Genomic DNA, 23,879 nt, shown 5'->3' with positions numbered 1-23,879 from the left:
TAAGATGCTAGATCTCCCTCTCAATGGATGGTGTATGTGTGTTTTGTTTTGTATTTCTTATCTATAAGACACTAGATCTTCTTAATGGATTCCTTTTCAAACATGTTTTGAACAATTGGTTCAAATTAGCATCTAACAATTTGAAGCTTCTTAGCCTTCTTTTTATCAATCAACATTGAGCCCTCTCTAACAATCTTCATGTAAGATCCATCACTTCATTACTCTACTCAAATATATTTAACTATTTGGTCAAATTGATGTTGATTTGACAAGGCCATCTCTATCCACTATCCAACATGTGCCCCACTTGCTTAAACAATCATTGATTGTGAGCTACCTCTCATAATTCATGTAGCTCAATTAGGACAATTTATTTGTCTAATCACATGAGCTCTCCATTTTTAGAAGTAACATACGACATCTACATATGTGAAGGAAGCCACCATGGTTCCATTTTCCTACAACCAAGATTCCTATCTACTTACACATGCCATCTTTCATTCTTTGATCTGATATCAATTGAAGATCATCTTGTAGATGTTGGAACCCTTCTAACATTTGCCCCATCTCTTCTTTCCCCCACTCATTATTATTTTGAAAGTTCCCAAACTCTTATGTTGTAATTGCATGAAGACTCTTATGGTTGTATAAATAGGGGCTCAGTAAATATCTTTTGGTTTGTTAATAAAGAATTGACTTTTGGCTCTACATACTAAAAGGTTGATTGGTTATGATTTTTTAATCTATGATAAATGTGAATGTTCTTTAGCATTGCATTTGTGTGCTACTTATCTCAAATAGTACCCCCTAGTTCAATATCATGAGCAAGTGTGCATGTGTCTACTTATGTCCCTAAGACTGAAGTGGATTACTTTTGAGCATTGAATATCCACTTGCCATAGATGCTAGTTAATGCTATTCTATAATAGATGAAACTACAAAGAGTAATTTGAGACAAACCTACTATAAACGTTTGCTTGTTCATGGAGGATTGGTTGCATGTCATAGAGATGGTTAACGAGTTGCTTATCTTTGGTGATCCTTCAGCCATCCATTTTCATTTATTTTTCTCAATTCACATCCTTCTATCCATTTTCCTTGAACTAGTTATTTTAGGGTAGGTAAGACATCAAATTAGTTTTTTTTCTACCTCACCTTAGTGGTAGCAATAGTATATATTTAGTTTCTTTCAATTCTAGGTGTAGACTAAAAATGGAAGCCAAACCTTCTCCAAAGGTGCTCACATGGTTACTCAAATGCAAACTATTGATTTGTGAGATCCTAACTGTTGGAGCTTCTAATTTGCCAACAATTCATATTTTCATTACATCTAGTAGATGATGGTCACGATTGTAAAGGCTCAAATGTTAGGAAGACATGGTGCCCCTCTCACTTCTCTATGAGCACAAGGAACACTTCTTGTATGTGCCCTATCCCTCCCCCCTTATGAGAGCCTTGTCCCTTAATGGTTGCAAGTGAAAATCCATTGTTAACAAGGCAAGGCTTGAAGGCTTCTACAACCCTTAAATATATTCCTAGCCAACAATGAGAGAATGTCTCTATGGAATTTATCATTAGGCTATCAATATCTTAAGCAAAAGAACATTATGGTCATGGTGGATACACTCACAAAATATGCTCATTTTGGTGTTTTGTTCCATCGTTTTATACCAAACAAAGTGATAGTAATGTTCATGGAGATTATTCAAAAGCTACATGGTAATCATAGAATAATTGTTATTACCTTCATCCCATATTTACTAGTAGTTTCTAGATCAGCTTGCTCTCTTGTTTGGGAACTTAATTATTCTCATAAATCCTCTTATCAACCCCAATTCAATAAGCAACCTAAGATTGTTGGCAAATACTTTAAGGTTTATCCTCATTGCTTACAACAACTAAACAATCCCAATAGATTAAATAGTTGCAAATGACAAGATGGTGGAACAAAACTTCATTTCACACTTATCCAAAATGTCCTAATTTATATCATTGTATGGGCATCATCCACCATCCCCCACATCATCCTTCAAAGTGCAACCAAAATTTTTGTGATTGAATAACCTACAAGAAGCATTTTATAATATTAAGGGAACCTAGACACAACACAAAACATAATGAAACAACAATTTCATAAACATCATAGTGAAACACACTTTTGAAGTAGAAGATTGGATATTTTTTAAGTTATAGCTATAGAAGCATATGTCTCTAAAGCAACAAAATAAAGACAAACAAATCAACATCCAATTATTATGGCTCCCGTAAAGTTTTGCAAATGTAAGCAATGTGGCATATGAATTAGAATTACCTAATTTGTTAAACTACATTCAATATTTCATGTATTGTATATTCAATATTTCATGTACTGTATATAAATAAAGTTATTGACAAGAAGATTTGATTCTATATGGTTACCAAAACTAAATGAAGGAGGACCATATTGAAACCCCATTCTATTAACAAGGATTACAATGTAGAGGGCTTGGGTGACCATGAAAAACCTCATCAAGTGGAAGAAATCGTTGAAGGTGACACCCCATTGGAAGATGAAAACTTCATGTAGAAGCATCCAAAGTTGGTTAGCATTAAGGATAATGCTAGTTGGAAGGGGGGCATGTTACACTCTTAGTTTATTAGGTGTATAATGTTCTCCAATGATCAACTCGAGATGTACATAAGCTTTGAATTTGTGATTCGATAATTTTTAAATTTAATAATTATAGCAGTAGTCAACTTCAATGGTATTAATCATGCTGTAAATAGTAAGTGATGGTTTACTCTCGGGTAATCCTATCTTAAAGTTCTGTTTTCATTGTAAGGTTGTGGAAGTTGCCACATCAAATTGACTCAATTTGATATTCAACATACAATCATTCATTCACTTATATCAAGTATATCTGTTTTAATTATGCTCACTTGCTATCTCTTATTATTTTGTTCATGCATTGTATTATTTGTAAACCCTTCTATTGATTTGTTCATGCGATAAGTAATTTCGTTAATTTTTTAAGTTATTGCCCCAATTACATGTTATTTTCCTAAGCCACCCAAAACTTATATGGGAGAGGAGCTGATAGTTGAGCGGCCTCCATCAGTTGTTATGGCAGTTGGAAACTAGAGGATCATTTCATATTTGATTAGAAGTTATTCGATAAAAAAAATTAATATATAAATTTGGCACAACTCACAAGAACTCACAGTCGACAAGAAATTGCATATCATTGGATGACAATAGAAAAGTCGTATGACTTAATGCCAATGGACTAACCTTTATTTGTATTCAAAATATTCTCCTATGGATGCCTTTAAAAAATGGACTGGTGAAAATTTTAGCTTCGGTATATACAATCAATCCTATGATAAAGATTGCTTGATTGAGGTGACTCCAAATGAAGAAAACAAAAATAAAGATAATCTTAGTCCTCAGAATATTTGAAGTAATTTATTTGTGAGACAAAAGACAATAACTATTATCTTCACATCATCTTTGTTCACCATGTAACTATCACACTCTTCACATCATTTTTGTTTACCATATCACAATCACATATAATTTTTAGTGTTAAGTTGACTGCACAAGCTCTTTGCACATCTAGAAATTAGATAACACATTATTTTTATAGATAGAAGCAGAGGACTCCTCGTTGTTCTAGTGCTTACCAACTGCCCCTTCGTTTCAGAGCAAACTTGTTATGTCTACTTAGACAATGGCATGTGCAAGTGCACCTATATGAAAAGCATCCAGCTCAAACAGAATAAACCATGCCAACATCCAAAAGAGTAGCATGGGGAACATTCGATGCCATTGATGGCCCTCTGAAATTTGATTTAAGAAAGTTATATACCACATTAATAGAAAATCGCTTGAGTAAACTTGAACCACTTTGTGCCTGCACACGAGAGTGACCCAGTATGGAGACAGTCCCAGATTCACTGGCCTCCAAAAGTTCTTGTAGCTCCTCTGTTACAGCAGGATCCATGTCAGGGCTGCTAGGCACCATAAAGGTTACTTTTCTTCTTTTTACTACATGATGAGGTCCACTTATTTCTGTTTCATCACTGTTAGAGACAGCAAAGACAATCCCTGACAAGTTTGAAGTTCCAATAATACTCATATTTCCTTCTGGTGAAGAAAACTTGCTGGAACATGAGTCTGATGCTTCTGAAGTAATGAATTCTTTGATGTTATAAATAAGTTGATCCTCAAGGATATCATGATCATTGTGGTTATCACAATATCCATATCGAACGATACATCTGTATATTCTGTGTTCTTTTGGCCCACAGCGGCCAACAAGATATCTTTCCTCCGGAGGGACATGGGGTACTGAGAGTGCCTTGATGGAGACAAAGACAAGCACCTGATGGAATGAGGGCATATTTGTCACTAAGTGTAGAAATATTGCAGGTATTCCAGTGGCAAGTTCCGAGTATATGAGTCCAATGCCAGGAACTCGAACCATTCCTAGACTTGAAGCAAGCTTTAGAAACCAATCTAGAGAAAGTTTGTTTTTCAATTCAAACTCATACTTTTTGACCTTCACATAGTGCCACACACACATAATTGTCATGAAGATGATGGAGAAAACAACAGGTACCCAGGCACCTTCATCGATTTTAAAAATTGAAGCTGAAAAGTAAAGGATTTCAACAGATCCAAAAAGGATAAGAAAAACTAGAGCAGCAATGACACTCTTGCGCCAACATATAATTATTACTAATGACATAAGGAAGGTAGTGACTAGCATGACACTGATGACAGCCAAACCTGCAAAGAAATGTTTCGATATATGAGATCCTTTAATAATTCTTCATGCTAACAAACATGTTCATTCACAAAGCAAATACAAAAGGGCGAACATGGAGGCACCTACCAGATGCATTTCCAATGTATCTAATGTTTCTGAGACCAATGGTGACAACAAGAGTCAGGATCATCAAAATCCAGTTTATTTCAGGAATATAAATCTGCCCATGTACTGTGTTGGACGTGTGGACAACTTTTACTCTAGGAAAGCAGCCTATTGCCAAAGCTTGATGGATGATTGAAAATGTCCCTGTGATGATTGCTTGACTGCCAACTACTGAGGCAAGTATCGCAATTACTATTACATATTTTCTTACACCATCTGTCATACAAGAAAGAATAGAAAATGGAATTCACAACAATATTTAGAAATAGCTTCACTTTATAGTTTATACATAATCTCACTGCAACAAGATTAGAAATGGCAGGAAATCTATGGTTTTAATAAAATGAATCTTGAAAAGACTTTACCAGGCACACATTCGTAAAAATGAAATGTAGAATAACCACCGTTAACATGATTGTCCAAATGGTAAGCTGCTTGACCCATATAAGCCAATATCAAGGCAGGGTAAACCATAAAAGTGAAAGCAATCTGCAGTCAAATGAAAAATCAAATATTGGCATAGCAATTATCCACGATTGTGTTGCATGAGGCACCATTCCTGTCTTAAGTCTAGTTAAATCCCTAAAATACTTTTATAAGCAACATGGTCTTTGTTTCCACCAGACCTTAATTGATGACTGTGAAAAATGCCCCAGGTCTGCAAACATTGCCTCTGAGCCTGCAAGCAGAAAGAAAACAAATCAAGTTCATTCTTTAAGAGCCCACACACTTGCAAACTGAAGTAATTTCCATATTTCTGCCACATTTACAAAAGCACACCTGTCATACAAAGTAGAATGCTGCCCAAGGATCTCCAATCCCTTCTCGTACAGTGGCTTATAAACTTGTAAACATAATATGGAGAAAGGGCACGATAAACTTCAAATCTGTGAGTGAAAATATTATACAGGCCAAGTATGGTAATGCATACAAGCCACATTATAACTATTGGTGCAAAAATGAAGCCTAGCCGGTGTGTACCAAAATGTTGCAGTGCGAACAGACATATCAGTATAAAACATGCAATAACAACCACCCAATCTGCAAAAGGAACCATTGTTAATAAATCTTTTGTTAATATTTTACTGAATTTTCGAAAGACATCAGTGCCACACTAGATCATTTAAGCTCCTTAGATTTCAAATTTGTTTTCTCTGTACTTGGCCTGATATCGAACTCGAATTTACATAGCACTTGCAGTGTTGCATGGCTACCCAGAAGAACATCTATGATCTAGCCAACCTGTGCAAAGCCAATGCAAGAAAACAAGGATGTGTGAATAAAAAAGGTAAGGGAAAGAGAGGAGGGCATGCTTGGCAGATATGGAATTGGGGCCAAAAAAAATCTTAACCATGGTTGCATGAGCATGGATGTTGATATACTCGTTTCAAAATCTGGGTACACTGGAGAATTAAGGGTGTACATGGACAAAAACTTACCAAATAATATATTTGCAACTACAATTTCTATTGCAATAATTTTATTGAAATCCCTACCAAATATATTATGTATACAGTTTTCCATATTTGTGGTAAACTCTAGGATATTAATCCAAAATTGGATCAGTTAAGTCGGTCAAGTTGGTTAACTTGGTCGCTTAATGTTCTCTTTGAAGAATCCTTTGTGCAATACCAACTTGAAGACTCACTCTTAAGAAATAACACATAAACTGAGGTGCAGAAGCTGACTGTGGAAGAAACCAGGCGAATATGAACTTAAGACCCCAATAGCCCAAAGTTACAGGACCTAACAAAGAAAAGAGGCACAAGTGACAAAGTTCGAGTACAGTAAAAAATGTCTCACTAGTTCAACTACATCGAATCTGTCCCTATCAAAACTTGATGTGCAGAGCATGCTCAACCACAATCAAACATGTTGTAGAAGAGAAAAAAGTGTGACACCGTTGATATGTTATGCCCAACAACTAGTGAGCATAAAGTTTGCATAAATTTTGTTCTATTGAGAAGACATGAATAATTAATGATGTAAATTACTAGAACATGGTAAATTTGAGAGCTATGTTTTTTTATTTATTTAATAGATGTTATATGGTGATAGATTTTTCAGAGATTATTTAATATTGAATTAAATATTTTAGATTAATTTTATTTAAAATGCATGGTGCTGATTATTGATTTTAATCTCATGATTATTTAATGCGTGCATGATGTTGGAAAGTGAGAATTTTGTGTGCAATTATTGAAAGAACGAAGAAAGGATCTCATCATACTATTAATTGTTTGATGACATTAATTTTATTATATTGAAAAGACATGAATAATTAATGATGTTAATTATTAGTACATGCTGGTGAATTTGAGAGCCATGTTTTTAATTATTTAATGAATGTTATATAGTGATAGATTTCTCAAAGATTATTTAATTCTGAATTAAATGATCTAGAATAATTTTATTTAAAATACATGTTGTTGATAATTGATTTAATGTTGTAATTATCTAATGTGTGCATGAAGTTGGAAAATGAGAATTTTGTGTGCAGATATCAAAAGAATGAAGAGAGGGTCTCATCTTAGTAAGATGTAACAAGAAAATGGTGGCTTCTAATATGTTGATAATCTTTCACACAACACATATTTAAATTTTATTAACATGTCTAAATGTAAGGAGGAAAATTTAAAATTGTTATTTAATTACGTGTGTATGTTTATTCAATAGATTATTTTAATTAAATAATCTTGCAATGGATAATGTGAATAATATAAAAGTTTTAGATAATATATTGATCATAAATCTTCTAATATCCTCTCCTTATATAATTTTGTTTTAGAAACAGAAAAATTTAATTAACTAAAAAATGAAAAAAGAAATCGATAGAAAGGAAGAAAAAGAGAGTATAAGATAGAAGAAAATAAATATTTTTGGCAAAGGATTACTTTCAGGCCAGTTGAAGGAAGATTTCAATTTCTACAGAACTCTTCAAGTCTAACTAAGTTTTGTCCACAATCAACTGATTGGGTCGTCAAGGTATTTATATATTTCCATCTAAAATATTCGATTATCTTGGGCTGTTAACAAGTCTTTAAAAAAATTTGTCATTTCCTGATTTTATAAAAAATGTTGAGGATATTTTCATTGTGGTTATAGTAATTAGCACTATCACCAGAATTCATTATCAAATGATACAGTACACATATAACGCCTGGGTGAATATGGTGATAGAATCTAAACATTACAGGGAAAAAATAAAATTCATCACATTTTTTTCATTTCTTATAGTGGCTGTGCTTTTATTTAAATCTAAGAAATTAAGATCAGTATAACTGTATAAGGTCTAAAACAATACATTTTCTGAGAAAGCATTTCCTCACAGTAATTCTCAAAATTAAAATTATGACAAATGGTGATAACAAGCTAACTAAACTACTCACAAATTTGAGAATAAAATGAAAAAAAAAAAAGATGACACATTATTATAGCGTGGCAATATGAATTTGTTTTTTTATTTTATGAACATTTTTCCCGTATGGTATTTAGAGTTGACATTTTAATTTGCTACATAGTAAAAATCAAAATATATTATTTCTAACAATTCTGCTGAAATTTACCATATAAGAGTGAACCCATGCTTGATTCAATGGAAAGAATACACAATAGTAAAACAGCAATAACGTTCTCCTTATCAATGTAAATTAAAACTTACATGTGTTCTAGAAAGCTTAGAAGCTCGAGGATAAAAACCAAAAAGGATTTAATTAAATTCTCTAAAACATGAGAGCAGTTTTTACTATAAATCAAATTATTTTGTTTCAATGAGAACTTCTAAATTAAGTTATTCTTTTTCCAAGGTGATAATGTAGAGCAGCAATAAGATCATGATCCCATGCTTGATTCAATAGAAAGACTAGACAGTAGTAAAATGGCTATAACTTTTTTGTTGTCCAGCAAAATTACAACTTAAATATGTTCTAGAAAGCTAAGAATATTGAGGATAAAAACCAAAAAGGGATTAATTAAATTCTCTAAAACATGAGAACAATTTTTACTATTATGAGCTTAACAGTCAAGTAAGAGTTAAAAACAAACAAAATATATTTTCTCTCATTTTTCTATTAAAAAGGAAATTTAGTTCAAAAATTTTTAGAGAAAAAATAAACATATTTCCTGCGTGGTTAAAAAATTTTAGGTATGATTTCATTGATCATTATTTTAGAAGTTTACATGGTGAAATTCTGTATTTAAAATGCAAACAGTATTGAAAGTATTTACTGTAATTATAGGAGATGTATTTATTTGTGAGCATTAAATTGTAGCAAATAATTGTAATTATCATTTGATTGCATTACAATTAGTGAAAATAATTTAAAATTTTATTTACAGACAAAGATTAGGGTTGCTAGATTATTGAATAGGTACTATAAACCTTAGTTGCACTACTTGCCGAAAACTCGGCAAGTTTTGAGAAACTTGCGAGTTTTTCTGGGTGGAGACTAAACTTCCCATATACTCGCTAGAAAACTCATTGAGTTTTTAGCATGTTTATGCAAAAAACTCAAGGAGTCCAAGTTAAAAACTTGCCCACACTAATAAAAAAGGCCCGAGACAACAAAAAGGGCATTTCATTTTCATTTGGCTTGCTCTCTTTGCTGCTCAAGAGAAAAAACAGCCTCCCAAGCTTCTCCAAGGTCATTTGCAGCAATTTTAATTGATTTGAAGCAGATTTGGGAGCAAAATCGGATTCCCAAGTAGGTTTTCTGATTTTTTTTTCTTTGTTATTTTAAAACATTTTATTTCTTTTTTGTTGCATCTAAGTTTATAGAAAATCAACAATGGCCTTTCCTAAGTACTCTAAATTGCTTTAGAATCCAATGAACAAGATTTAACACCATTTTTTGACAATTTTTATTGATTTTTTCATTGTTTTCTAAAGTATCTCAACTTTTGAAAAAAAAATCAAACCCTAACACTTTTTTTTTCAAGTTTTAATTATATCTAAAATTATTTAAACTAATTTAGTTTGTGTGCTAAATTTCTTTATTAAAATATTAACTTGTGTTTTCACTTTGTATGTGTAGGTTAATTTATAATGGCAAATGTTGGAGTACTTTTAGGACAATTATCTAATTATTTATTAATTAGGTCCTCTAATTGGTTTTTCACGTAAGCTAAACTTAGGTGCTTTGATTATCTAGAGTTTTTTTTTCTAGTTTTAGTTCTAGATGCAATTGAGCTTAATTTAGCTCCTACTTTGCATTGCTTTAGTTATCCTAATTTTAGCATTAGGGTTTGTACCTAGGGTTTCATTCATTCATTGTAATTGTACCTCCAATATTGTATCTCCAATCATCATTTGTGCAATAATACAAAATTCTCTGGTTGTTATAGAGCATATTATCTTTGCTTGATCTCTTTTGTGTGACAAGTGTTTTTGTTGAAGATGATTCTTGGGTCCTGTGGTTGATCATCAACTTCTACATGGTATTGGAGTTTTTTTGTCAAGTTCCTACCTGCATGCTTAAGGGATCCAACCTGGAGTAATTTTTTTGTGCACATTGGGCTCAAATGGAGATTGCCATCGCATCCGCAGTGTCCAAAAACTCTTAAGATTGTTCGTTGTTTCATCAAAATTGGAGCAATTGAAAAATCTAGTCAAATTGGTTGAGGACACAAAAAACAAGGTGACATCACGGGGTAGCTGAAAAATTTGGGCACTTTGGAGCGACGCAGAAGTCACCATCCCGCTAAGGAGGCCCAAGAACCCTAAAATCGCCTATCAATTTGTCAAAATCAAATATTGGGGAATTCTTTGCAAAAAAATTTAGAAAGTTTCCATTTTTGGAAAGTTTGTATTTCTGGAAACTTACTATTTTCAAAAACTTCCTATTTTTCGAAGAGTTGCTATTTTAAAAAATTTCCATTTTTGAGAACCCTTCAAGCCTTCCAAACCATAAAAAGCAGTAGTTGGTTTTTTGGCCATAATATAATGCAAAGTTCCCAGACTCGGACTCGGCTCGGACTCGGCAAGGCCGACTCGACTCGTGACTCGGCTATGACTCGGCGACGACTCGGCTATGACTCGGCAAAATAAAAAACCCTTGAAATTTAGAGATTTTTAACGATTTAAAACTTGTTTCATGCACCCATTATTGAATAAAGCTTAAAGACACTATAACATCATCAAATAGAAGCTGATTTGATCACATACATAAACATACATCCATCACATGCGTAGAAATGTAAATTGTAGCTGAAGGAAATAGAAAACATAGATATATAGAGTTATAAATGTTGTCAAATGTATATAAAATCCATGACATCAAATGTTCCCAAACATATATATAACTGTAAACAAAAACAAGTCTATGGCTCAGGCTCTAGCTAATCCTGAGCCTCAGAGTAGTCTGTCTGCCTCCTACAAATGCGTCTAAGGTAGGTCCTGGATGACTGAGAAGCCATAGTCTCCGCCTGTGAGGTGCCTATGCCGGATCGTGCTCTATCCTCCTCCTCTGCCATAGCCACAGCCTCAGCCTCTCTGTCTGCCTGGTCAACCCACTCATGGTCCTCCTCAGTGAAGACGGGATCGGTAGACTCAGTGATCCACTCAGACTCTGGATCGATCTCCGCTAAAGTGATCGGAGAGGAGTCAGTGTCCAAAATCTGTCTGGTCCTAAGACGGAGGTTGTAATGAACAAAAACAAGATCATTCAACCTCTCCACAGACAATCTATTACGCCTCTTCGAATGGATGTGCTCGAACATTGACCAATTGCGCTCACATCCAGAAGCACTGCATGGCTGGCTCAAAATACGGATGGCAATTTTTTGAAGGTTTGGGGTTGAGGGCCCAAACATTTGCCACCATCTATCTGAAATAACGAAAAAGAAAAAAAAATCAAACTCATTTCCAACTTTAAGGCTAGATTATAAAATAAAAAATTAAAATGCATAAGCCATAAACTTAAGAATCTTAAGTTTACATATATTTCTACCTGGCTGCAATTGTGTTCGAGCCTCTATGCACATGCTGCTTGAGAAGATTGCCCCTTCTCGATTATTATATTTATCCAGCTGGAGCGTTGTTCTTGAGGCTGTGCCATCAGTACACAACTTTTGAACCACTGTATACAGGCCACTAAGAACCTCCTCATCTGCCTTGAAGTCATCACGGAATCGAAATGCCGGATTGAGGTAATAGGCTGCTGCATGGATGGGCCTGTGAAGCTGGTTCTGCCATCTCCTATCAATAATCTCCCAAATGGGGCCATACTTATCCTCATCTCCTGCATATATGGACCTAATGGCCTCCTTGGCCCTATCCATACCCTCATATATATAGCCCATAGAGGGCTTCTCCCCATCAACAACTCGTAGGAGAACTACAAGGGGCTCAGTGACCTACACATAATGTTAAACAAAAACAATTAAGTCACAAATTAAATTAAAAAAAAAGAAAAATTGCAAAGTTAAATTGTTAATAAATTAAAATTAAATTACTAAATAGTAGATACTAGATAGTAGATACTAAATGTTAAATTGTAATAAATTTACCTGCACGGTTTCTCCACAGGGGGTCCAAAAACCTGACTCATCAAAAATGCAATTTACCACATCTATCCCTGCAGTGGTTGTAGCATAGGATGAGGAAGTCCACTCCTCACCAACAAACATACGCCTCAAAGCCGCCTTTGATTTTATCAAGGATTTCAGTGTGAGGAAGTTTGAGGCAAACCTCGTGATGCCTGGACGAGCCAACTCCTTTTGCCCCGTGTATTGCCTCATAATGCTAAGGACCAATGCATGATTGTAGATAAACTTGCTGATATATTTGGCCCTTTCAACTATTGATTTCACCCATTCAAGCTTACCAATATCCTCCAACATGAGGTCAAGGCAATGGGCCGCACAAGGAGACCAAAAAATTTTCGGGTGCCTCTCCATCAAAAGTTTACCTGCAGCAATTTTAAGTTAATTAGAAATTTTGATGTGTTAAGAAAATTTTAAATAATCATAGATGCCTCTCCATCAAGACTTGAAAAGTTCAAAATTTACCTGCAGCAACATAACTTGCTGCATTATCTGTCACCACCTGCACCACATTTTCTTCCCCCACCTCTTGTATGACTTCCTCAATAGCCTCACATAAGTATGTGGCATTTTTCACATGTGAGGAAGCATCAATAGATTTCAAGAACATGGTAGATCCTGAAAATAGAGTTTCAAACTTTCAACAAATCAAAATTTAATTTATTCAATGCATTTAGGGAAGTACAAATTAGAATGAATCATAATCAATCACCTCCGCAGGAAACAAGAAAATTTAGGAGTGTTCTATTCCTCCTATCCGTCCAACCATCTGTCATGATGGTGCAACCCTTTTCTCTCCAAGACTGTCGGTGGTCCTCTAGCTCAACTTTCATATCCTCAACCATTTGTAACAAGAGGGGGCCACTTAACTCAGCATCGGTAGGGGCTTTAAACCCCGCACCACAAATGGTTATGGAATCTACCATGCCTTGCCAATAAGGAGACCTGTCACAAATAGATTATGATTAGACAAAGTAAAATTCAACTTCAAACTATAAATTTACTTTTAAACTTAAAGCAATCAAATCAAAAAGAATTACCTGGCTGCAATAAATGGAATGTTGCAAAAGTACCAAAACTTGCAAATTTGTTTTCTTGCAGCATCATGAACCTCCTTGTTCCAACCCATACCCTCAAGCGAGGGTTGTGCCCCAGGAGTACTACGCGGCACAAAATAACTATCCAACCTGGATTTCCGAACTCTAGGGCCAAAGGTAATAGTGCCACCAGGAGGAGTAGAAGTAGAAGCACTAGCACTAGCAGAAGCACTAGCACTAGCAAAAGCACTAGGGTGAAAGGGAGGCATGGAAGAACCCTCTCCAACACAGCCTACGGATGTGGATGCGGATGCGGATGCGGATGCAGATGCGGATGTGGGTGCATGGGAGCCAATAGCACTTAACTCTTCCAATTGCCTCTTCTTGGTTAACTTTTCTTGTTCATGTGTTTCTAATTGGACATAACAGAAACGTTTTGCCTCAGGAGTTTGTAATTTGCATACCTCAATATCATGGCCAGGTATGCCGGCAATATGGTATTTAAATCTATTGATGCCACCAAAATTAATTTCTTTACAAAAAAAACATTTTGTTTGATTTTTTTGTCTGCCAATAAAGTCTTCAGTATATTTCCAAGCCTCATCCTTTTTAGGCATTGTGAAAAATGAATGTTTTTTAAACGTGAAAGCTGCTGCAATAAGAAAATTTAATAAAGTTATAAACTAATAGAAAAAATCAAGAAACCCTACTTTAAAAAAAAATAAAATTGTAAATACATGTTTACAATTTTTTTCTAAAAAAATGTAGGGTTTGCACTTTGCCATTATTCTACTTCTCTCATTGTAATTAAGCTAAAAAAATAAAAACATTCAAGATTTGGAAAGTTAACTGTTAAACTAAAAAAAAATTAACAAACAAATGAAAAAAATCCATTAACATACTTAAAAAAACAAGCAAAATCTACCTTACCTCTTTCAAATGAGTTGAGAAGTCTTGCTTTGGACTCCTTGATGCTCTCAATGCAAGCCTATGGCCTCCCCAATGTGATTTGTGGTCTCCTTGATGCTCTTCTTCCTTGCTGATTGCAAACCTATGGCCTCTTGTTTTCCTTCCTCTCTCTCACTTTTCCTCTCTTCTTCTCACAAATAACAATTAAAAGACCTTTTAGGGTTATACCAAAGAGAATGGAAAAAAAAAACAAATGAAAAAGCTCTTTTTTTTTTTGTTTTTTTAAGTTCGAATTATGCCTATCGCGCGGCCGAGTCCTGGACCTCGGACTCGGCGAGTTTTGGCAAAACTCGCCTGACTCGCGAGTCAGGCGAGTTTTGCCCAAAACTCGCCGAGTCCGAGCGGCGAGTCGGCAAAACTCGCCGAGGTTGGCTCGACTCGCCAACTCGGCGAACTCGCCTGACTCGCGGCGAGTTTGGGGACTCTGATATAATGTCCCTTTTTGTAATTGCCCTAGTTCTTGCCCTAAAATCACAAATCCAGAATGAAACAAGGGCAAACATAGTTAGGTGTATAATTTTCATTTAAGAATAAGATGAGATAAGCCTATTTTCGAAACCCGCAATGAGATTAGGCAACAATGTAGATATACCTAATGTAATTCATCCCATTCTAGGGTTAGGATATGCATAAATCCATATCAATAATTACATGGAAACTCAACCATAATGAGGGTTGAGTTGGAAGACATGATGAGGTGCCCCAAGTATCCTCTATCCTTGGCCCAACAACAAAGACCTTATCCTCTATGGCCATGTGGTCCTTAACTGATGGTCCTTAACTGATATCATGAGGTGGCATACCTAGTGAGGGCTTTACACCGTTCCCCTCCATCATATCTACCTCACCTCTTATGATTGATTCACTTCAACAATAAGGTGCCTTTGACCCTCATCTAGTCATCATCCTAATACCTTAACGATTTTACTTCTTGTATTTGTGAGCTATGGTGGAGGGGAAAGATTGCAAAGAGTGCCCTAGAAACCATCTCTTCCTAGACCCAAAGACCGTACCTGGTGCAGGGCACCTATCACTCCATGCAAATTTTGGTTTGTTCTTAAAAGTTAATTCTTTCATGTTGTAATAAGTGGACAAACCATTTGGGACTTAATGAAGTCATGGTTGAGTTGTCCAAGCTTTTGTTGTGTTCAGGATGTTGGTATCCTAGAAAGATGTAATGTTGATGTTGTTCATAGGTGCACTACTCTAAAAGCAGAGTCCTCATGTAATAAGGGTGTAATGCATTGTTTTAGGTCTCCTAGAATGCATAGAGGGCCTTTGGAGCCTTGGAGTACACTTGAGTGCAAGGTTGCATCCTAAGAATCAAAAAGATGTAAAATGCTAAGCAACATTTGCAACATTGCAAAAGTTGCACTTTATGTTGTTGGCGATGAAGAAGTTGGTTCTAACCAACTGAATCATGATGTTAAAAGCCAAAGACAATCATTGTACAGGTTGGAAGAGTTTGGAATGCAGAGCAAGTTTTGTTTTTAAGGAAAACCTTGTTTTTACACCGCTTTCACTATTTTTCCTTGTTTTTGTTGTGTTGTACGGTCCAATACGGACTTTTCAGGGGAACCTACCTGCAAGGCATGAAGGACTGGTGAATCTACTTTCCATCAAGGTAGATTTCAAGGTTTGATTGTGTCTGGTTGCAGAGATTCAAACCATTCTCTGTGAACTAGGTACAAAAGCCTTGTAGGCTATGGTTTAAGCAATAAATGGCTCTAACCTGAGCACCCACTGATGCCACCAGTTGAAATCCAATGGAATGCTAGGTTAGGGTCTGTAAATATGTTTAGTGTAGGTTTTTTGGCTTTGCAGACCTTTTTGATGATTTTACAATGATACCCTAAGCTCACAGCTAGGAGTTGGTGAGACTAGGACAGCAGAAGATGTGCGTTTTCAGAGCATACATGGATTGGTAGACCAAAAGTTGATACATGTTTGGAGACCCCATTGAATGCCCTTTAAGAATCCCTGATTATTTTGTGCAGAGGTTTTGACTGGTGAAGCTTTCTAAGGCCAAGTTTGCAAGTCACCCGAGTAGCCCTAAAACCCTTAAAAATAGGACAGTCCTAGAAACCCCATGTGTACGGAGAACCCAGATTGCATTTTGCAATATTATATGTAACTAGGAAAAGGTTACTCTGTAAAATTCCCTCTTATTTTTTTTTTAATTTTTTCACAATTACATTCAACACAACACTTGTTATGGTTAGGAAATGAAAACCAAATGCTGCTGAAAGGTAACCCTTCCACTTTCTGATCACCAAGAGCCCAATGTGGGAAGGTGAGAGCATACGGTGACAAGGGGTTCGTTAGCTTTCTAATCCGCTGGAAATTACAATTCAATTACAAAACTAGGCGGCAAGCCAGCCCCTTCCACTTTTCAGCGGGATGAAGAACACAAACTTGGCAGTAAACCAGCCAAGGCAACAAAGCATAATAGAACCAAATCACACTACCGCTTATGCAGCGGGAGGACTTTTAAATGAAACTATCACTCAACCGCATATCTCAGCGGGAGGACAATATCACTCAACCACTTGCTCAGTGGGAGGACAAAACTGAATTACAAACATACAGGCGGCTAAGCCATCCTACAACATAGAATGAATTAGTCAGTACTACTGAAGCAATTCTTACAATGATAGAAATGTGAAAGGAGATAGAGTGAAGTACATATCTTATGAATTCACTAACACATTCTAACCAATAATACTACTTGCTGTTTTGAAATCAAATACAAGGAAAACACAGAACCAGCCATCCCGAAACCCACTAAATTGCTTGTAACTCACTCAAAACCGCATAGAATCATGCCAAATCAGAAGCAACTGAAGCATATGACATAAGCAAACAAAACAATACCTCGAAACTGCAAATGAAGAGCACCAACAGCAAGGCACTCATCCCAATGCAATTCTGGAAATGGCGTTTTTGCTGAAAAGTTCGATGTGCAACTAAAAATTGGAGAGTTCTCCAAATGCCATGCCAATATAGAAGACTTATCGTTTCTCCGGTATGCTTCCAACGAGCCCTCACCCAGAATGATGCATTCAACACACAAGCAGCTATGAGCCAAATACACTTTCAGCCCGCACACACCAGCAATACCAAAAAACCAGCAGCACACACAAATCTTCACCAACACACCCAAAAAATCACCAAGAAGCTCACAACTACGAACCACAGCTAGGAGTGATGTCTTACACTTGAAACCGGAAGGAAGGATCTAGGAGGTATTCACCCTCGAAGAATGTCTGGAGTCATTCCGATAGCATAACGATATATTTTCTCTGGATGCCCAAATGGGGAGCCCAACCTCTGTTTATATAGCTTTTCCAATCTGAAATTCAAATGAAACTGCCTCCCAATTTCGCCTCATTCCAATTGCATTTCATTTCATGGTGGACCCAAAGTGGCGCCCACTTTCCTAAGTCAAAATCATGCCAAGAAGAGGGGCCACGGTTTTTGACATTATAAACTCTTTAAAATATAAAGAATGAAGTCTCCTTTTAATCTCCAAATAAATCGCCCAAACATGACTTAGGAAAAGTATTATATTTTGCACAATTTTCCATAACATCAATAAGTGATAAAATAATTAAATAATAACCTTAGGATAAGGAATAATATTTAATTAAATTGCTTATAGTTCCAATACTGATTATTAATGGAATCCAGATGAGGCTAAACAATGAGGATCACTGAATTGTGCTGGGACAAGATCAAATTCAGGACTGCCAAAAATAGAATACCCCAAACTGCTACTTACTAAAAATAGTAAGTTATGAAATAATGCTCCAAAAACCATTATCTTTGCAACCAGAGAAAAAGCTTGGCGAGCTTAGCTACTTTGTACCATCCTAACAGCCAAACCCTAACTTACTAAAAATAGTAAATTCACATTCCACCCTTGACAAGTCTGGTCAGAACTCCAAGGAACATGGGAACCCTTAATTCATCTTTCCACATAGCCTGCGGGTCTCTGGAATAGGCCAATGGACCACTGAATGCAACATCACAAGGAAGCGGACATTACAACATAAATGTAATTTATTTGGGGTCTTGTGTGGGTAGATGTGAACTTAAGCCCTGAAAACAGTAAAAGGAGGCCTAATTGAATTAGGTCTGTTTGGACATTGTTGAGTATCAAGAGATATTGCTCGAGATGAAAGGACTTCTTTGTGATGATCTACAAGATAAGCATGATGAGGTGGTGCCTAATCACATTCAACCAATCAAATAATTCAAAGTCAAGATGTCCAAGTTCCATGAACCTGACTCATCTTACGAGGAGGATAACTACCCATTTGGAAGGCACTAAGTTCAATGTACTTGACTTCATTTTTCATTGGTCCACATTCAAAGGACATGTGTCTAAAGCAATGCAATTTTCTCATTGGTCAAAGAGGAGTTAGTTGTAACAAATATAATTAGGGTTTCATCATGTAATCTCAGCCATGGATCTTAAATCAATTTGGGCCTTTCATTTGTAGTTGAGACCTCTATATAAGGCTCAATCTTCTCATTTGTAAAAGGTTAATAGTTAATAGTTGATAACTCTTTAGCAAGTAGAGTAGAGTAAAAGAAGAAATTGTTACCAAGACTATGGTGAAATAAATACTTGATTTAATTGAAGATATGGTGGATCGTTGTATGAATTTCAACTTGTTGCATGGTTTCTACTTCTCAGATTAGATTTATTTATATGGAGTTGATTAGATGAATGAAAGAACTTATTGTTGATTAACGGTGAAGCCTATATGTTCATACCATTTGTGATTTGTTGATTGCAAGTTGCAGTGTATGGTTAGACTAAACTCAATTCAAAGCTTGACTTCAATTGCTTTATGCTCATTGTTCATGGTGTTGATGTGCATAATTGATGAAAATTATTCGCTTATCCTTAGGAGATTGCATCATCTTTGTGTAGTTGTTTTCCTCATGGCAAAGCAAAGCTTGGTTTGGTTTCATTGAGCCAGCAATCATTTCTTACATCAATAGGTGTTAGCTTAGATTTCTTTAACCTTATCTCCCTTTTGTCTTTATTTTCCAAGTCAGTTAGTATTCCATGTTCTAGTTGTTTTGCAAAGCATGAGTCCCTTTGTGTTTACTAGCATTATCACATCATATATACTGAGTCTATCCAACATCATAAAGTCGATTGTTGAATTGTAAACCTTAGAGTTGCCTTATTTGATCATATTATTTAGCATATGAGGTTTCTTTGTTCAAGAGAGGATAGAATACATGGGTATTTTATTATGTGTTTGAGGTGTCCTAAAAACACATCAACCAGTTGCATCAGAGTGGAGCAGCAGTATAATGTAGTTTTTTACATACGGTTGGTTTGGGATCCTGGAGGTGCAGCTACAAATTGCTTTAGGGCAAGCAATGCTTGGGCAAGGAGAACTGTAATGTGCCCAAACTTTTTATAAAGTGACTTAATTAAATTAGTTGATAGGTTGTCCAAAAAATTAACTTTATTTCTAAAGGATGACTTTAATTAATTAATTTAATTAAAATAAATTAGAAATAATAAATTAAGTCACTTTATTAAATAAATTTCTCCAGTTATGACAAATATTAAGTTGTCCTAATCTTTATAAGGAGGTTCCTGGTGTTTAGTAGGGATGCTTTTGGATTTGATGTGATGGTTTATGAGAAGCTGAAGATGGAAACCTTCAGTTGATTAGAAGGGTTGGATGAAAATCTGACTCTTCTTGGGAGTGGATTCACGACGAAGTTCACAGCTAGGCCAAATTTGTGAAGTCTTCCTACGAAGATAAATTTGCAGAAAAAAAGGTATTTGCTGAATAAGGTATTTTATATCTAATTTGCAGAAATAAGGATTATTTTAGTCTGAGTATTATATTGGTGTAATATTCGTGTGTTTGTAAGTATTTGTAAGTATTGGCATGAGAAGTATTAAGGCTGAGGATTAATATTTTGTGTGGGAATCCAATGAGCTCTCATTTTGATCACTTTTTTAGTATTAGTGATTAATATTGTAGATCTGTGAGTTGCGTTGGAATAAATTAAATCATCCTATATGGTTTGGCATAATACTCTTTGTGGGTCCCAATTCTTATTTGATATCGGCATGAGAAATTAGTGATTCTTTCTAATGTTTGGCAATTGAAGGTCTTCTATCAAAGGATATAATCCTAGTTGCTGGACAAGTATAATGTTGGTGAGAAATATTACATTGGCATAGAGTTTATTATGTTAAGCTGCTCCTTCAGTATTTTATTGTCGAAGCATTATGCAGAGCTTGAATTTTGGGGTGAACCATGAGTATTGGAGGACTGTTGAATAATATTGTTGTTTGTTGCAAAACCATTGGAGATTGAATGGTTGAGAAGGGCATGGGAGCTGTTCAATGCTAGCCGCTGATTCCTTGTCATTACCTTGGCGCTAAATATTGGAACTTAAGCCATCATCATTACTGCATGTTGAGGTAGTATCATCTGAGCGCAATTTCTTCTATAGCGGCTCACAGTTGTGGCTTCCATGAATAGAGGAGTGTGTTATTGACGGGATGTTTCTCAACACAGGTTCCTATATGGAGCATTTCACTTCTAAATCTGGTGCAGTGATAGTTTTTGTTGCATAAAGCGTGTCATAGTTCGTGGAAAATCAATATCATTGGCTCTACTATTATCATGAAGTTTCTCAAAGGCATATCATGGGTTTATTCTGTTCAGAAAAGGTTTGGAAAATTTTGTATCAAAGAATTGAAAGTAAATTAAAGTCTAACGCCTCCAAATGTAGACATTAATTTTGTATCAGTTTCATCTTTCACCTAGACGGCTGCAAGAAAAGGTCCAAACTGTTCTATTTCTGCAAATCTTGTTGTGTTTTATGTGTACTCCTGAACGGTAATAATAACAGAGAGATTAAAGTTTGTATTCAAGCTAAGTTTTCACTGTTCTCTTATGTTAGTTCTATGTTCTTGAAACTCTGAGCTTTGAAACTTTAAGCATATCTAGTTTGCAAGCACCATTGATATTGTTATTTGAGGAAGATATTGTTATTTTCCTATTGTCTCTACTTGGGGATATCACATAAAAAAGAAGTTTATAGTTGAAGTTTGGTACGAAGGAGTTGGAAACATTAAATTTCTTTATTAGATTTTTAGCCTATAAATATAGGCTTCTCTTATGTATATAAGCATTCATAAATAGAAGTCATATAAGTGTGACCCTCTTTATCATGAACCCATAGGTCTTCTATCCCCATCCAAGTCCATTTCATGACTATGAAGTGTGATCTAGTCAAATTCTTGCACACCCTCATTAGATGATAAATCTCCCATCTGATTGACTTCTCTATACTATGGCATAAATAAGAAGGACTCGAAGCATTGAATAGGATTGTAAGCTTTGCACAAGATTCACATTCAACTTCGAACTTGGGTCATGTCTTATGTCATGCCCTTAATAAGGACCATTGAGTTTCCTTCTACTATCAACTTTCAACATATGTAGTTTAAGTCTAACAAAATGTAATGTCCCCTTCTCAGCAATAATCAACTCAGTCGACCGTTAGCCTATCCCGGAGACCCGTAGGCTAGTCAAAAGCAAAAATTAGGGTTTCCTACCTCTGGGAGGATGTTTCATCATTTTCGAAGGCTTGCAAGTTGGAGTTTGTCAATTTGGGTTCTTGATTCCTTCAGGGTTTTTCAGAAAGCTTCGCAATGAGGGTACATGCAAAGCAAGAAATGGAGTTTGGAAGACTTACTATATTTAGTAAGTGGAGGCGAAGGCAGCTAATTTCTCTAGGTTTTTCTGGGTTTTTTGAGAGCAACACGATGGAATAACATGCAAATCAATCTAAAGACCTTTTCTAGACTTACTATTTTTGGTAAGTATGACAGCTGCTCAAATTAGGGTTAAAATCACTTTGGAAACACTTACTATTTTTAGTAGTATTCTATTTATAGTATGTAATGTCCCCTTCTCAGCAAGGTGGAGTTCAATGGGCCATTAGCCTATTCCGGAGACCCATAGGCTAACTGGAAGCAGAAATTAGGGTTTCCAATTTTTGAGGAGGTTGTGTGAGTTGTTTGATGCTTGACTAGTTGGAATTCTATGATTCTGATTGTGGATTCCTTCTAGGTTTTCCGAAAGCTTCGCAGAGGTGTAACATGCATTCAGTTTCGAGAAGAATTATGAACTTACTATTTTTAGTAAGTTGGTGGTAGTTGTCAAGATTTCTAAGTCTTTCGGGGTTTTCTGAACTCATCTTCAAGGTTCGAAGAGCAATCTTTTTGGAGTTGTTTTCAAGACTTACTATTTTTAGTAAGTACCATTTCTGCTATTTTTCGCAATTCAGTGCAGAGCTCCAACCCAGTCAATTTTGTTGGTTTTCAGCACTTCAATTTCTGGTTCAATTTGGCATTGATCAATCTTGATTTGAAAGTGATTTATTAAATATTAATACTTTATCCTAAGTTCAATATTTAATTATTATGTTGGACGACTTAGGAAAGGGAGAGTACATTTTATTCAAAAAATTTATTAATTCTCCTAAGTCTGGCGCCAAGGATGAAAAAGTGCTCAAGAATAATGTTTTTTTTATGTTGCAAATATGGACCAAGGGAAAAGTTCGAACTTTTGAGCCTAGAGGTGGGGACGCCATGTTTGGTAAATGCAATGTAATGAAACTCAACTGAAATTAAGGAATTCTGGCGCCATGTGAATTTCAATTTGGGCTCCTTAAATCTATAAGTATGAGTGTTGGGCTTCTCATTTGGGATCCATGAAGAAAATATAACAAAGTACTGCCAAAATTTGGAGTGAAACTTCAGGAAATGCATACCTCCTAGCTACTGCTTGATTTCTTGCTTGCAATATAGCAACTAATTGAGCTTGTGACTGCTCTTCATTCAAAGGAGCAGATTTGAGGAACAATGTTACAGATTTGTGTATCAGTTTCAAATGTTTGGAGTGTTTTCTAGAGTGTTCATGTTGCTAGTTGGTGTGTGTGCTGAAGTAGAAATCTGTTCATGGGTCCCCATGTATTCGCCAAGTCATTCTGGGTATTGGATCTAATTAATTCTTTCCCCTAGGCAATGGAGTCTACCAATTTGTAGATCCTCATTTGCTGATTTGAATTTTATATTGCAAATCGTACTTCCCAGCTGGGCCGTACCATTCCTTGGCATCCTCGGGTTGCGTATTGTTTGGTTTTGGAGCCTATGATGCAGGTTTGAGGTTCTAGTTATATTGTCTTTGTCATATCTCTCATTTGCTTCGGTTTTCAAGTCATTAGGAGTTGTTTTGGGCAAGTGTGAGCATTTTAGTGTGTTTGTAGCTTGTTGGTCTATGTTTTCCAGTGTGTTATTGGTATTTTCAGAATTCGAAGTTGGTAGTGTGAAGAGCTTTCTTGGTGTGATTAGCTT

The 23,879-nt window shown here is 35.7% G+C and overlaps 2 protein-coding genes across 3 annotated transcripts in view; both read right to left on the bottom strand.

The window, feature by feature from the left end:
* Nucleotides 1-3,408: 3,408 nt before the first annotated feature.
* The window catches only part of LOC131038083 (potassium transporter 10), an 80,944-nt gene continuing 60,473 nt past the window's right edge, over nucleotides 3,409-23,879 (bottom strand). Inside the window, exons 2-6 of the mRNA XM_057970388.2 lie at nucleotides 5,697-5,957; nucleotides 5,543-5,595; nucleotides 5,282-5,405; nucleotides 4,878-5,132; nucleotides 3,409-4,771 (exon numbers count right to left, since the gene is read on the bottom strand). Of these exons, the coding sequence (XP_057826371.2) occupies nucleotides 3,750-4,771; nucleotides 4,878-5,132; nucleotides 5,282-5,405; nucleotides 5,543-5,595; nucleotides 5,697-5,957 (1,715 nt within the window). The 3' untranslated portion in view covers nucleotides 3,409-3,749. The remainder of the gene's footprint in view (nucleotides 4,772-4,877; nucleotides 5,133-5,281; nucleotides 5,406-5,542; nucleotides 5,596-5,696; nucleotides 5,958-23,879) is intronic.
* LOC131032503 (uncharacterized) lies at nucleotides 11,123-14,733 on the bottom strand. Of its 2 annotated transcripts, none has more exons than XM_059216720.1 (7): nucleotides 14,426-14,733; nucleotides 13,499-14,147; nucleotides 13,171-13,403; nucleotides 12,924-13,076; nucleotides 12,423-12,823; nucleotides 11,864-12,269; nucleotides 11,123-11,740 (listed from the first exon to the last, which is right to left on the bottom strand). In XM_059216720.1, exons 2-7 carry the CDS (start codon nucleotides 14,110-14,112, stop codon nucleotides 11,253-11,255), a joined length of 2,295 nt encoding a protein of 764 aa, XP_059072703.1. In that variant the 5' UTR covers nucleotides 14,113-14,147; nucleotides 14,426-14,733; the 3' UTR covers nucleotides 11,123-11,252. The 2 variants fall into 2 exon arrangements, with proteins under 2 accessions (XP_059072703.1, XP_059072704.1); XM_059216721.1 differs by having other exon boundaries at nucleotides 13,499-14,144.

Source organism: Cryptomeria japonica, chromosome 2, assembly GCF_030272615.1.
Source record: "Cryptomeria japonica chromosome 2, Sugi_1.0, whole genome shotgun sequence".
Classification (NCBI taxonomy): domain Eukaryota; kingdom Viridiplantae; phylum Streptophyta; class Pinopsida; order Cupressales; family Cupressaceae; genus Cryptomeria; species Cryptomeria japonica.
Note: the sequence above shows the minus strand (reverse complement) of the source record. Positions and strands in the feature narration are given on the sequence as shown.

Coding starts and splice junctions, on each gene's coding strand:
- LOC131032503 (XM_059216720.1), bottom strand. CDS start 14,112: ATGCCTAAAAAGGATGAGGCTTGGAAATATACTGAAGACTTTATTGGC. Junction 13,077..13,170: donor TTTTCTTGTTTCCTGCGGAG/GTGATTGATTAT, acceptor CTCTATTTTCAG/GATCTACCATGTTCTTGAAA. Junction 12,824..12,923: donor AGCAAGTTATGTTGCTGCAG/GTAAATTTTGAA, acceptor AAATTGCTGCAG/GTAAACTTTTGATGGAGAGG.